The sequence below is a fragment of the Sylvia atricapilla genome, chromosome 4 (genome assembly GCF_009819655.1).
Source record: "Sylvia atricapilla isolate bSylAtr1 chromosome 4, bSylAtr1.pri, whole genome shotgun sequence".
NCBI lineage: Eukaryota > Metazoa > Chordata > Aves > Passeriformes > Sylviidae > Sylvia > Sylvia atricapilla.
This window is the reverse complement of record NC_089143.1, coordinates 28,265,295-28,280,176: the sequence shown is the minus strand read 5'-3', so window position 1 is coordinate 28,280,176 and position 14,882 is coordinate 28,265,295. Positions and strand designations below refer to the sequence as shown.

At 44.0% G+C, this 14,882-nt stretch overlaps 1 protein-coding gene across 1 annotated transcript; it reads right to left on the bottom strand.

Annotated features, from left to right (window-relative positions):
• Positions 1-263: 263 nt before the first annotated feature.
• On the bottom strand, positions 264-14,756 carry LOC136360264 (NELL2-interacting cell ontogeny regulator 1-like). The gene is made up of 4 exons (XM_066317371.1): positions 14,575-14,756; positions 14,243-14,400; positions 6,315-6,403; positions 264-2,510 (listed from the first exon to the last, which is right to left on the bottom strand). Exons 2-4 carry the CDS (start codon positions 14,373-14,375, stop codon positions 2,445-2,447), a joined length of 288 nt encoding a protein of 95 aa, XP_066173468.1. The 5' UTR covers positions 14,376-14,400; positions 14,575-14,756; the 3' UTR covers positions 264-2,444.
• Positions 14,757-14,882: the final 126 nt, after the last annotated feature.

The following is a 14,882-nucleotide window of genomic DNA, read 5'->3' as shown; positions in this document are numbered from 1 at the left end:
TATAGAGTAAGGGGTCCTTAAAAAGGCCCACAAAATCATTGCTGTAACTTTATTTCAAATAAGAGTGACTGGGATTTTCTACCTCAGCAAACAAGAATATTAATATTAGATATTAATATATTTAGCCCAAATGCAAGATATTTTAAATTTTGTATTAAAAATAGCATTTTTTTCTCTGCATATTTTCCACCTAATTAAAGAACAGACATTAATTAATGCATAAGCACCATCAATTTGTCAAATTAGAAACAAAGCACACCAAATACTATAATGTATCTTGCCCTTTATTGTGTTGTATTCTAGACAAAGAGAAGTACAGAATAATCACTCTGTTACAGCCATAAAGTTGCAGTGTCACTCTGATCCCTTTGGGAGTCAGACAACATCCACTTGTCATTCCTTCCACCTTTCCATCGTAACAAGCTGCGTATATCAAAACTCAGCTGTGAGCAACCATTTTTCTTAATTAAAACATGAACAAAACCCCCCAGTCCTTTGCAACAGGATTTTGCAAGATTCTTTAGGGCACCCGCAGAATAAGCATGCACAATAGCAATACCAAACCATAGACATGCTGCCCCCTGGAAAGGCGAGCTATGTTGGAAAATACACAGGTTCAGTGCTGGGACGCCATCTCCTGCAAAAAACAGGCTCAAAAGCTGGTATTTTGCAAGGAAGCTGCGTTAATCCTACTGTTTTCTTTGTACAATAAAATGTGGTGTGTGAGGAAACCTCTTTTGCTCTATTGACCAGTGCCACAGTGCAGTGTGATGCTATCAGAAGGGAGCTGTTGCTGTGTCATGCTGCTTCTCTTGTACACAAAACAGGTCCCAAGGACCTATAAAGGGGTTTGCTAGAGTACTACAAAGGACAAAGCAGATTTCTTATTTGAAATGCAGGTGCAAGGGAGCTTTTTCTTGCTGAAAACCACAAACTTTTCAAACAACTTTGGCAAAATATATGGCAGCACACTTCTTTGTGTTACTGAGTATGACTGCACATGAAATAATGAGTTGGCAGTGGTCCTTATTTCCCCGTGTTTGATGTTGTAGACAAAATGGGAGAGAAGCAGTTTGGAAACATACAGATAGCTTCCATCCTAATTTACTGGCCAGGCTGAGAGCAAAATACTAAAGCCACCAGCCACTTCTGGAAAGACAGACATACTGATAAGAATTAGTAAAATTACTTTGAAAACCTCATTTTTGTTCATCCTGCTCCAATATTTTTGTTTGTATAAAAGTTTTTAGCCTGTACATAGATGCTCGAGCTGATACACAAATCTCTACTTTGGGGATTATGTTTTAAGTGCATTGAAAAATCTATTATTACCAACAGGAACTTTCCACTGGGGTCATTTTCTGTTCTCCTTCCCAAAATAAAGGAAAAAATGCAAACAATGAGAAAGGATTTGCTATTCTCTTTTAAAGAGTAACAAGGCACTATCTTTTTGTCTACAACTACTACACTGCTTAAAATGTTCTCTCTTGTCACGCTGCAGCCGGAATACAAATGACATCAGCACTGTAACCCACCCTGACGGAGTGCAGAGTCCATGCAAGAGCTAAGAACCATTTTGGTAGAATTTAAGTATTTCCCAAATACAGCTTACAAGAGACTCCTGGGCAGGCAAGCATTGTGTAGGCTCTCTGCCAAAGCTCTCTGTAGTGGCCAGTTTGAGTGGTTCAATCCAGCATGTGATTTGCTTAATGAAAGACACTTCTCCAGAAGATTTTGGCAAACGCAATCAGTTCAACTGCCAGGCAGTGTTCATGTGATTACAAATGTTACTGATCACATTAGATACTTAATAAATCTCTCCAAAAAGATCACAGCTACTGTGTGGCTCTGAAGAAATTAAAATTGTGAGACAGACTACCGTGTTTGCGTTGCACTGGACTATTGATACAACAGGAGAATAAATCCCTTCCTTGAACTGCCAAGCAGTCAGTGATAACTATTAATTTCTATATAATGCTAAGTCTGCTTGTCTGTAAATGTTTATCTATGCATCATGGGAAAGTTGCTTCATGTTATTATTTTATGGGGTTTTTTCATGTTATTATTCTATAAATACGTTAAAAAATTGACTTCACTGACTTTCACGGATCTATGGCATTTCACATAAACCAAGAGGTTGGCGTGAGAGTCCAAGGACAATTTTTGGCTTGAAATACCAAAAAAGCAGGATGCTATCCTTGCATAAAACCCATAAGCAAGACTTTGGCACTATTTCTTCTCTTGACATTTCATTAGATGCAATATCACATAGAGTAATGACAAACCACAACAAAGCAAAAATAATCTAACTGAGCTATACCTTTTTTGATAAAAATCCTTTTCCTTATGATGGGGCACAACTTGCACTCTGTATCTTCCTGTAATTTACTGAACAGAGTTTTAAAAATGAGTAAATGTCCATTGGCCAAATCCCAGTGCTTATTTCAGTGTATTGCATGAAAGCAATCACACAGGCCTCTCTTTTCTGCTCTCAGGAGGAGGGCTTCTGTCTGAAAAAAAAACAAAAACAAAAAACAAAATGAACAAAAACCCATGAAATCAAAGAACTGAATATATTGCTTTAAAAGAGTATATAATTGATTAGATATAATCCCTCTGCACAGCTGTAGCCAAGGTGCTCTGCTGAGTGAAAAATCATAGTTATTATTGCTGGTTTTCATCCAGAAGGAGTGATGAAATGAGTATATTCAGAACTGAGATGCAGGAAGAGTATTTTTATAGTTTGAATGTTTTCATTTTCACAGTTAACTTCTAGGGAGTAGGCTGTCAAAATTATTAAAGTGTCCTTTATAAGCGCTGTGACAAATTCCATTTTCTTCTGCACTGCTCTTAATTCCTTTGTGGTGATTGATGGCTTCCTGTTGACGATGCCTTCAGTCCTGTATAATTTAATTGCACCAGATAGCAAGTGCTGAAGAGCCAGTTGTGCTCTCAGTTACACTGCTGTTTCTCTAGGACAACTCTGAGTTGAATACAGCTGTCAATCTAACCCTGTTGTCTGAAACTCATAATCTTTCAGGGCAGATCTAGGTCTGAGTGTGTGGTTCCTATATCAATCTGAGTTAAATTACTGGCAATTGCTTTGTTATCAGTACTCGAGCAAAAGCTTAAAAACCATTCCCAATATACATAATTTAAAATTTCTTGCTCTTGTATTTGGAGCTCCTTTGTGGAATAGCATTTCCAAGCTCTTTTTTTCTCTGTATATAGGGGGGAAATTAATTTTAGATCTATAAAGATATTCAAGTATCATTTATTTAGTTGTGGTCAAGTAACTTAAATATTTTGTAGATTCTTGTCACACTTTTGGAGAAACAAAGGCTGAATCTTTTGCACGGCACCATCATTTCAGAAGCCGGTTTCTCATGAGACTCAAAATTGTTGGTGCAAGGAATTCATATCAGCAAGTACAATTGTGACTGAAGAGAAACCTCTTCCTGACCATATCTTGTGGTTTTCACCCTGTGGTCTGCGGTCCCTCAAGTAGTTTGCAGACTGACTTTGAAGAGTTTCTTGAGGGGAGAACAAAATAACTTCGTGGGCTTAAATTCTGTGAATTTAAAACTTAAATTCTGGGCTTAAATTCTGTGAATCTTAAAATCTGTGAATGCATTTCCCATCTGCACTGCAAAAACCCATTAGCGGTTGAAACCCACTTGGTAAGAAATTATCTCAAAGCTCTGTGAAACAACAAGGTCCTCACTCTGCTGATGTTCCTCTGACCTGGTACCTCCTGACACATTAGGCACAGCAAAGGGCTGATTAACAAAGGCAGTGCCCAAAGGAATAGCTGGGTACTTCTGTGTGGGTCCTGCTCCCCTCCTGCCTTGCTTGGGCAGCAGTACCTCTGTCCCCCAGTAGTGCCCATTCTGTTATTCCTTTCTTGTTCTCAGACTGCAAGCTTGTGCAGGACAGGCTGTTTCAGAACGGTTTTCCCTCCCCTCCCCAGCCCTATATCCTCCTCAGCTCAAACTTTTGACATCCACCTTTGCATTAAAGTGGGCTTGTTCACATTCCTTGCCTGCTTTCACTTATCAGCTTAGTGCAATGGCAGGCACTGTTAAACACTGCTGCCCGCTTGCACAATGAAATCTTGGATGAGTGAATGCTCCCATTGTTGGGAGCCCAGGAGAAATCATAGAATCATCTTAACATCAAACAGGCTTATTGGATTTCACAGTAATGCCAACAAGCTGTCACTGCTACCACAAACTCTGCCTGGGCGTCACTCAGGACTATTTACAGGCAGGAAGAGCAGCTCTGGGAGCACTCAACTGCAAACTGAAAGACTGTGAAAGAAAGGTATCAATTACAAAAATTAATTGTGGCCTTGATAGCACTGGCTTAGAAAGTCCCTGATATGCAGGAGCAATCCTGGATGGGGCTTGTTCCCTTGTAACAACAATTTCCAAGGTTTAGGAGTTATTCAATGAAGTTATTTGTGTGTCAAACTTGAGAAAATATAGCTGGTCAGCATGAGCCAAGCATCAGTAGTGGAGTAAGGGTATGGGAGATCTACCTTTGAGAGTGTAGAAGGCCACAGTGTGCCATTTGTAGGGCCTTGACTGCTGTATTTTCACTTTAGTATCTCTGCATCACTCAATAATTTGTGTTTAACCAAAGCATCTCTGTTAGAAAGCCCTTTGGAGTATCAATCCAAAGGCTGGGAAAGGTGTACAGTAATACAGCCTTTATTTACTAGTAGTATTAAGCCCAGTTGTCTAAGGCTGGGTGATCTTTCAAACAACTGTTTCTGTTTGATTTTGTGATGCACTGTTCCTATGCCCCTTGCTCTGTAACACTGGGAGCTGTCTCAGTCAGTGCCTTGGCATGTCAGGCCGGTCCACGTCCTCACAGAAACAGAAATTTATCTTGTGTCAGCCTGGGACCAGCTTCTCCCTTTATATTCTGCCTCACCTCTTCCAAGACAGCCCTGCTCTCTGGTGGGCTGCATCCTCAGTCCACTCTCCAGATAGAACAGACATCACAGACCCATCTGAATATCTCTGTGGGTGGGATCAAGGAATTGTGCTGCCACCCTTGCATTATAAAACAATCCATAACTTCCCACATAAAGCCTGTTGACAGTATAAGAACCAGCACAGCTGCAATTTCACCTGGTCTTGATATATCATGTGTAGGTACAAAACATTTCAGCTGACCCTAATCCAAACAGGTGGAACTCTGCTATGCACCAGAAGAGCCCAGCACAGCTGCTGGAGGTAAAGCCCCTCTGCTGACACTTTACCACTTTAGAGTTATTTATTATTACTCCAGTGCATGGGAAACTTTTGGAATGTAACCCATGCTCAGAACTTTGTCCTAATCACTCTGCTATTGATAGCTCGAGAAAGCTGAAGTCACTCCAACTTTATTGTATAGGGCCTGACATGGCTCCCCAAGGTCACAAGAAACCAAAGCTACGTAATTGCCTCATGGTTTGAGACACATGATTTATGTCCCTTTGGTTGGCTTTGCTGGGAATGACAGTTTGAGCTGAGTGTGACTGTAGAGGAGCAAGGAGCCCTTCTCACCTGCCAAGAGAGATGGCCCTGCTCAAAGGGAGGAGAGGTAGGACAACACATGCATGGAGGGGCTTTATCAGAGGATAGATAGATCAGAGGATAGATCAGGCTTTATCCTGCCTCTTGCAAACTTCAGACAGCAGCAGAACCACTGTGGTAAATCCTACCCTAGCCAGTTTGCACATATTTATGAACCCACAATAAAATTTACTAAAGTCGGAGCATTTAACACACCCTCGTTTTGTTGACTGAGACTTCTGGAGACTGGCATGTGAAGTGGCAGAATCCCCTGTGCGCTGACAAATGCATGAAAAAATGTACTTCTCCCTTTTTCACCAAGTATCAATCCATGAGCAAAGGGGGTGTGTGTGCTTCCCTTTCCTCTGCCAGCCCTGCCTGCCACCTTCTCCCTCTCCTGCTCATTTCTGCTCCTGCCCAGTAAATAGTCAGCCCACAGCTTGGAAAGCAATGTTGTGTGTGAGAGAGTAGATCATCTGTCTTGTTTTTCCTCTCCTTTGTACATCTTCTTTCCTTCTCCGTTTGGTGCAGAGACTGAGGTAATTCCTTAGGCTGTTATGCAAGAAGTCAGACTAGATGATCATTAATGAACCTCTGCAGACTGTGAAAAAATCATCTGTGCTTGGGATAAACCTATTTGCTGGGATGGGAGTGAGTCAGCAGAGATGTCACGTCTGCTGTACCCAGACAGGCAAACCTGGCCGCTGGGAGATAAAGGCTAAGGGGAAGCATTCCAGCAGAAACACATACCCGCGTGTCGAGGTTGTACGCCGTCTTCTTTAGATCCTGCAACGCCCTCTGCATGAACTCGAACGCATGGCAGTCAACACAGGGACGGCCTGCCGAGAGAGGCAGAACACATCACTGTCACGGCAGGGAATCTGGAGTTCAGCAGTACAGAGGAGGAATATTCAGACACTTTGCCAGGAGAAACTCATCTTACCGGGCACCCACACCTGCATGTGTGCAAAATTAGGGCTGCCTCTATCTTACCTTGTGCAAATGTGAGAGGATCAGCAAAACCCACAAAGAGTACTTTGTTGTGTATGCTTTTCTGAACGCGGCCCAGACTTGACTCTGCCTGCTGCTTCAGCCCCCAGCCTCTCCCCTTAAAACTGAAATCCTTACCCCTTCTCAGACACGGGTTAATTCTCACCAGATACACTGAAAATAGCAGTTTGCAGTGGTTCAGGGACCAGACAAGCAAGTCTGTTTTTACAGGAGCTCTTACAGAGCAACTTGGCAAGGGACAGTGCCAGATCTGTATTTGCTTCCTTTCGCCTGCTGCTGTATTTTTTCTCTGCCAGGAATGCAAAGCATCCCACTGGGTCTGCAGCTGCCGCCAGTGTGTGTGCACAGAGGGGCAGGGCAGGGAAAAGGCAGAGAGTGGAGGAGGAGGGGACTTGACAACAACTAAAATGGCTCACTTTTGAACCTGGGCATTTCTGCTCTGCCAGTTGCACCAATCTCACCCTGCACCGATCTCTGACTGTGTGAAGTTAATAATGTGTGAGTTTTCAGAAGAAGAAATTGCAGACACTGGAGGAGATGCAGGAAGAAAGACAACATTTCACACTGATCACAGAGCTCCCATGTTGGGGAGAGTGCCGAAATCCTTGTCCACATGCAGCCACCTGTGCTGCTCTACCAAAGCAAAGAGGGTGCAAAGCTGCAGCTGAGATGGCTGGGGAGTTGTCTGGAGCCAGGGACCTGCTGAGCAGCACTGCAGTACCCATCTGTGCATGGCACACTGCTGCCAGCACTGCCTTCTGAGTTGTACCTGAAGGAAGAGAGCAGCCAGAGTGCTTGTCACTCCTCAGCACGTCTCCTAGGGGTTTTGATCTATTCAGGAGGAGTTTCTCTCCCACCTGTCCTTCTCCATCTCCCCTCCATGCAAGTGACATCTCAGGGAGACCTGGGGATCAAGCAAGGGATTTAATTCTCAAGCTGTGAGGAGATGCAAAGTCCCCACCTCTATCAGAACAGCATTGCTCACAAAGACTCTGCCTCTCCAGGCACAGGAGTAGTGACAGGATGGTTTTGAGCACACTTTAAAGGCACTCAGCCCCCTCCTGCTTTCAGTATTTCAGTAATTTAATTGTTTCCACTTCAGATCATGAAACAGAGCCCTTAGAAAGAACCTGCATGCTCAGACTGCTGTCAGCAAATCCATCATTTGCTCGGTGTCATGCCCTGCTCCCTCCCCTCACTCTGCTCTGCTCAGAAACAACCTGCCCTGGCTCCACCTCAGGGAGGTGCTGCATGCCCTGAAGTGCTGACGAGCACCAAAGTGTTGTCAAAATCAGAACCTGAAGGAGAAAAGAATATTCAGGTGATAAATTAATGTCTCCTGCTTCTGCCATGGGGAGAAAGCACTTTTGAGGAGAGTCATGAATTCCATAAACTGTCATTGCTTTTCATGTAGCAAGTCTTCCCAGGCCTATGTGAGAGCTGTGATGGGATGGTTGTGTGGGATCATTCACTGGTTATTTATGACAGCCAAGTGTTCCTGTGTGGACAGGGAGGTACTAGTGGAATGGCACAACCTTGCCAAGTGGTTATTTCAGTTCTGCCAGCCCTGGGAAAGCAGCTGCCCTGTTATCAAAGCATCTTCTGCAGGAGAAGAGTGGTGGCACAGAGGACACCCGCCTGTGCAGCTCTGGGTGTCCTGAATCAGCACCTGCAAAGCTCCTAACACAGCATGGCCCTCCAAAGTCAGAGTGCACATGCAGCCAGCTTCACCACATAACAGGATATTAACTTTTTAATGTCATTTCTTGGGCTGTGCTCTATGGTGGAGGGTCCTTCTCCAGGCACTGCTGTCTCTGGGTCAGGTCAGCATCCCTGCCTGCTGGGAGCCAGTAGCCAATGGCAGATATTTGAGGAAGATATAAGAATAAGTGTCTAGCAATGTTCTTCTAGCCTTCCAGGGGGCTGGAGGATATCCTGTGTCTGGCTGGTGTTTCTACATCTGATAAGCCCTCCATGAATTTTTCTCACATTAATTTGCACTGTTGCTTCCTGAATCCATGTAAACTTTTGGCATTGCAACATCCTGTGACAATGAGTTCCACAGCTCAGCTATTCACTGAGTGAACAAAATACCATTCCTGTCTGCTCTGAAGTTGACATCTGCTGCTTTCATTTCCTGCCTCTAATTTTTGCAGTGGAAGAGACGTTTATTAAATATTCACCAACTTTGTTCCACTTCTGACTTTGGTGTTCTCCAACACTCTCTGTCTTGGTCTGCTTTCCAGAATGAGTTGAGCTGCTAAGCTGGCCTACCTAGGTGGATTTGATCTCTCTTTATGTCCACAGTATTTTCAGCAACATGGCCATGGACATTTCCCCAACAGAAATATGTCTAAGTATCTGTTTTGCCAAACAAATATAAATATTGCTGTTGCCAATAGGAGCAATCCCAATGTGCTTTCTGTCCTTGGCTATGGCATCTCACACTTCCACTTGCTCACAGCAGCAGCGACAATGCAGCTCCTCCATCAGCTGGATCACTGATTTTTTTTTCCCCAGAGCAGATCCTGAATGCCCAAGTTCTGGGGCCAGGACAAGAAATAGTGCAAGGGGAGGAGGCCAGGTTATGGAGAGAAGGGCAAAGATAGCACAGGCTTACATCACCTTAAAGCAGTCATGAAAACAAATCTTAAGTCACACCATAGCAAAGTGTAGCAGAGTGCTATTAATTCCTTGCTGACAGCTGGAAACAGACTATCATTCATAGGGAGACTTAACAGGTCTGTGGATTAACATAATGAGTATTATCAAGAGTCAGCTCTAACTCTTTAAATGGGTCCTGTCAGCACGAAGACTGTATGTGTCTTTGTGTGTTTTGGGAGAAGTAGGGGAAGAGAAAAAATATGTTTCTTGGCTTCGTCTTGGTGAAGAAATGGAACTGAAAGCACTGTGTAAGTCTAATTTACTTTCCCTTGCATACACTCGGTGTGTATTCTTTGTATTTGATGCACCTTGGCTAATGAAAACAGACTCACCAGCTTCTTGTCTTCGTATTCCATATTTTAGCTTTTACAGTGGGTGATCTGAGCTATAAATGCAAGGGGAGGTTGGGGAAATAATTTTTTTCTAGTGGATTGCAGAGAATTTTAAAGATAATAATTTGTGATTATTAGTAGCACCACTTCAAACTTGAACAGTCTTTTGCATACGCTAAGTGCTGTGAATAAAGTATAAGGACACAATTAATAATTGCTAATTAGAATTAGACAAAAAGCTGTGCCTGGCTGTGTGATGGGCAGAGAACAGGGGATGGTGCTCCGAGACGATCTCAGTGTCACACACAGGACAGGAATTCTCTGCAACGCTAAAGAGATCTGTGACTCACTCTCATGCTCCACTCCTGTGACTCCTGCACCTCCCACACTTGTACTGAGCATTCTGCCCCTGTCCTGCTCATGATGCTGCAGGAGGGACACATTCCTCCCACCAGGTGGAAGAGAGACACTGTGCAGTCCATGCAGGAATGTTCTGCTAAGGGTGTGCTGCCAGTGCCGTGTCACACACCTGGGAACAGAGAAAAGCATTCAACACCACACTGCTCTTCCCTGCAGAAGGACACTAAATATGGTCCGTGTCCACCCTGTAAAGAAGGTGCACCAGATGGCCCGGTGTGGGCCATCCAGGGTCCCAAAACCAGCAGTTTGCCTGGGCTGACAGTATGGACTTAAGTGCCAGCAATAGGGAAAGTGTGTGCTCGTGCTGCAGAGACAGTGCCCCCTAAATGAGTCAGTGCCCATTTGGGATCAGCTCCTTGATGAGACGTAGACAGTGGAGCATCAAGAAGGGAAAGATCCAGGAGTGTCTGTATTAGATCACATCAAAGTGACCCAGTGTCCAGTCTCCCACGATCTACATCTCTTGAGGAGTGTTCAAAGTCTGGGAGCATGCCTCGAGAGCATGGGATAGCTCCACTCTGGAACAGTCAGCTCTGTCTTCCTGATAGACAACTGGCCTCCTATCATGGACACAAATGTGCCAGGGTCTATCCTAGCAGGTTACTGGTACAGTCATGTCCCCATGCCAGGGTGCATCCTTGGGCACTGTTATAGATGAGACCTTTGTGGCCAGCACTGGGTACCTTGGAAGAGCATGAGAACAGGGCAAGTCTGGAGGGATGCAGTCTCAAAGACCCACGTCTCAGGAATATGCTACGGTACCTCCTGAGCCAGAAGAAATGGCCCTGTATCTAGTGACCTTTTCTAGGATTATTTTCCCTTGAATTTAACCAATAGGTTCTGCAATCTCATGCAAACGTTTAGCATCCACAACGTCCTAAGGGAAGAGTTTCACAGGTTAACCATCAGGAAGAGACCTAACAGGCAAAGGAAAGTATCTGGATCATTTAGCAGCTATGTAACACTCTCCCAACAAGTGGCTGACAAGGAGCATCAGGAGTTTCTTGTGGTTTTAAAACTCTGTCCCTGCAGCAGCCCCAAACAATTTACAATTCACAATCAGCTGACAGCCTTGCTCCTGGTGTGGTCTCAGACACAAACAGCATCATGCTTTTGTAGCAATGCTCACAGCTTCTGTTCCTTGGGATGGGGCAGTGTGTCTGTGCAGGAACACTGCCACAGAAACACTCTGACCTGCTCTTCATTCCACACTCTTACGTTCAGGAGTAAGACAAGATAAGGAATTTTCCTCAAAGGCTGTTCAAGGTATTCCACAGCCTGGCTAGAGGATGGTAATAAGATGGTAAAAAGACTCCTTGATACTGTAAGAAGTGCAGATACTCCTACAGGATGGGACAGACTTTTTGGTGGGACCTGTTGTGATAGGTCAAAGAGGGTCAATTTAAATTAGTTAAGGAAGAAGTTTTTTGCTGTGAGAGTGGTGAGGCACTGGCACAGGTTGCCCAGAGAGGTGATAGATGCCCCATCTCAGCAAATGTTCAAGGTCAGCTTGAACTCAACTCTGAGGAACCTGATCAATTTGAAGATGTCTCTGCCTATGTCAGGGGTTGGACTAGATGAGCTCTAAAGTACTCTTCCTGCCTTTCTATGGTTTTATAATCCTGTGAGACTTGGGTCAGTGTGGTGGTTTAGAATGGATTGTGATTGAAAAGTTGGCTGATGAATGGTGTTCTACGCCTCTGGAAACACAGCCTTAAATCCGAACTTTTCAGGTGCGTCAGGCTCTTTCCTTTTCCGGTCATCGAGAAGGTAACATCACCTCGTGGGTCGGGGTTGGGCTGGTCCCCCCGGCCCTCAGAGGGGGCCCTGCCTGTGGGACAGTGGGTGAGGCTGGCCATGTCCCCTCTGTCCCCTCCCGGCCCCTCCGATGGGGAGAGGAGGAGGAGGACTGCAGACCAGAGTCTGGCCCTGCGCCAGGACCACGGTGGTCATGCTCTGGGTTGCCAGAGCCGCTGGGCCGAAGGAGGAGAGACTTTTGAGAACTTTTCTCTGGTGCCCCAGGAAGCTGATCTGAGTTTAAATCACTTGAAGTCTGACCAGGGGTGGAGAAGATTTGGTCTATTAATGTTCTTGAGCCTGTGCTTTCCCTTCCTCTCTCCTGACATCATCTGTGGGCTTGAGTCTGCTGAAGAAGAAAAACTCTGAGCAAAGACTTTAACTATTTTCCCTCTCCATGGAAGACATTTGAAATGGAGAGAGAGAGAGCATTGAGAAATAGTCAGTAAAAGAACTGAGAAAGACTATTTTGAAGATGGGATAGAGGAAGTGGACATTTCTGACCAGACTTTTCTAGATGTGAAGTATGAGGGAATGGACTGGTTTTGTAGTATCCTAATGTTGCTTGGGGGAATGCAAGTTCTAGCCAAAGGGTTGTGTGAATTGATATACATGGGTTTTAATTAAGAATTTTGATTAGAATATATCCCCAGCTCCTGGGAAAGAATAAGGAGGTCTCTATTTCTTTTGAGAGAGAAGTGAATTTAGAAATTGAAAAGAATCCCTGTTTTGTACTAGAAAAGCATTCTTAAAATGATACCCCAAACACGTGGAAGCCCATGAACAGCGTGGAAAGCTGTTATATGGGTGAGACTGCACAGAATCTGCAAAAATTCTGCAGATTGTAGATCTCTGAAAGCCACTCGATTTTTTTTTCTTGTGGCGTGTTCCCCATAACCCTAGAGAGGTTCCTCTCCCAAAGTGATGTAGAATCGTGTTTAAATAGTGGAAACTGACTGAAAATCGTAGTTTTCTCTCTATAGTGTGTGAAAAAGTAAACAACTAGGGGGGTGGAGGGGGAGGAGGTGTTTGAATGTCTCAGCAGGTCTCATTTTTTGTCTTTCCTTTTTTTTTTTTCTTACTTTTAAGTTGTGCCTGTTTTGCCTTTTTCTCCCAAAAATCCTATCTCCCAGCTGATAAATGAAATTTGACAAATATCAAACCACGACAGTCAGAAACCCTGGCCTAGAGTTTTGTTCTACAGTTCAATTGGGAGTTTTCGCTACGCAAGTAGAAAAAGAAACCACTGTACACATTTTCCTAAATGTGTTGATTTGCCTCTGCTAACACTGACACACAAAGGGTACATACAATTTATTTTCCAAACCTGATTTTCTCTTTAAAAAGATAAAATGGGCTACTCATCACAAAACTTCTTAGAATTAACAAATTCCTGGGAAACAGACACACAAAATAGTAGTGAGGTCTGGTTTAGAATAGAACAAAACTCAGCCCTAATTAAAAAAAATCAGAGAATAGAAGAAGAGGGAAATTCAACATCTAAGTTCCATTAGTTCCATCTAATGGAATTAATTTAGAATACAATGTAGAGACTAAATCAGACCTTGTATTAAATATTCTGATAGTCATATAAAAAGATAGCTGATACAAAGTAAGCATGACTAAGAACTAGGTATCTGTTTTTATGCAATTATCTTTCTTTGCTTTTTGGATTTTTTTCCAGAGGACATTTTATGTTTCTAATGAGTGGCTACTTCCCACTTGCTGTCACCAAAACACCCTGCGAACATTGACTCCGTCCCCTAATAACTTTGAACTATTGCCTCATTTTGGAGCGGAGAAAGTTTTCAAGACTTACTCAAAATGACAGAGGAAGCTGTGATCCAAATTCAAAAGCTCCCAGCTCCATAGTGTGCTCAAGCCTGTCTGTCATGTTTATTTATTTTTTAGATTTGAAGGGTTTCAGAAATTTATATTTGCTTTAGAAATGCACTGTTTGGGTAAACATCCCTTGTGTTGATTTGTAGTAGCTACAAGAAAGTTGAACTTGACCTATTTTTCCAACCAAATACTAAAATAAGCAAGATGCAAAGTCCCAGCAGAAATACTCACATTTTCTTCTAAAAGTACTCAGACTAGTAAGGACATCAGATGTATTGTGGCAAATCTGTGTATATCAATTGAAACTATCTAACAAACCAAAACTCTCAAGAAGCAGATCCAGAAAGACCTACAAACAAAGAGCTTGTGTACAAGTTCAAATGAAAATTAAGAGTATGCAGTAACATTTTTTTCCAAAATAACTACTAATCCTTTGTTTGCTTGCTGTTTCTATGACAGTTTTTTTCACGTGCTTTGCTGACATGGCACAAACTCATCATTACTCCCCCATTAATCAAGGCAACAGAAAGTTCCTGTGGAGCTGAATGCCAGTGTGGCCGCTGTGGGTGCAGTGGAGGAAGGCAGGCAGGACAGGGTACAGCAGGTACCTACTTTCTGCAGGAATGACATTCCCGGAGTCCTGGCCAGCCCCCACGAGCCTGGCGCTGAGCAGGCTGAGCGCCGAGAGGAGCAGGATTCCCACACGCATCTCGCTCCAGACGGACGGCAGCGCCATTGCTTTCATCAATAATTCAAGCTGTCTTCCCTGCCTGGAACGAGGAGGAGCAGTGAAAAATCAGCAGTTTGCTCCCTGCACTCTCCTCACAAAGAAGGGGATGAGAGATAAGCACAGACCCCATGCACACACAAACTCACTCACACACCCCATTGCCGTGACATGCCATGGGCTCCAGATGCATCCCAAGGACCAGCTTGCCCAGTACCTGATCTTTGTCCTCACCTGTATGCCAGACCCTTGGAGCAGCTGTGGTGAGCAGGCAAGTCTCCAGCAGCCACTCTGAGCATGCGCCCCTTCTGCATCCCCCCTTCCCTGATTAGGGTCATTGCCATGGAGATTTGCTATAGCAACACTGAAATATCGGAGCTGCCAAGTGGAGAAGAAGATTTAAAGGGACCACAATGTGATGGATGCTCACTACTCTGTACTCCTCCTCTGCTCCCAAAGACCATGCCCTGTCCTTGGCAGACTCTGGCTGCTGCCACCCACATAAGAGAGTCTTGGGCAATTTTT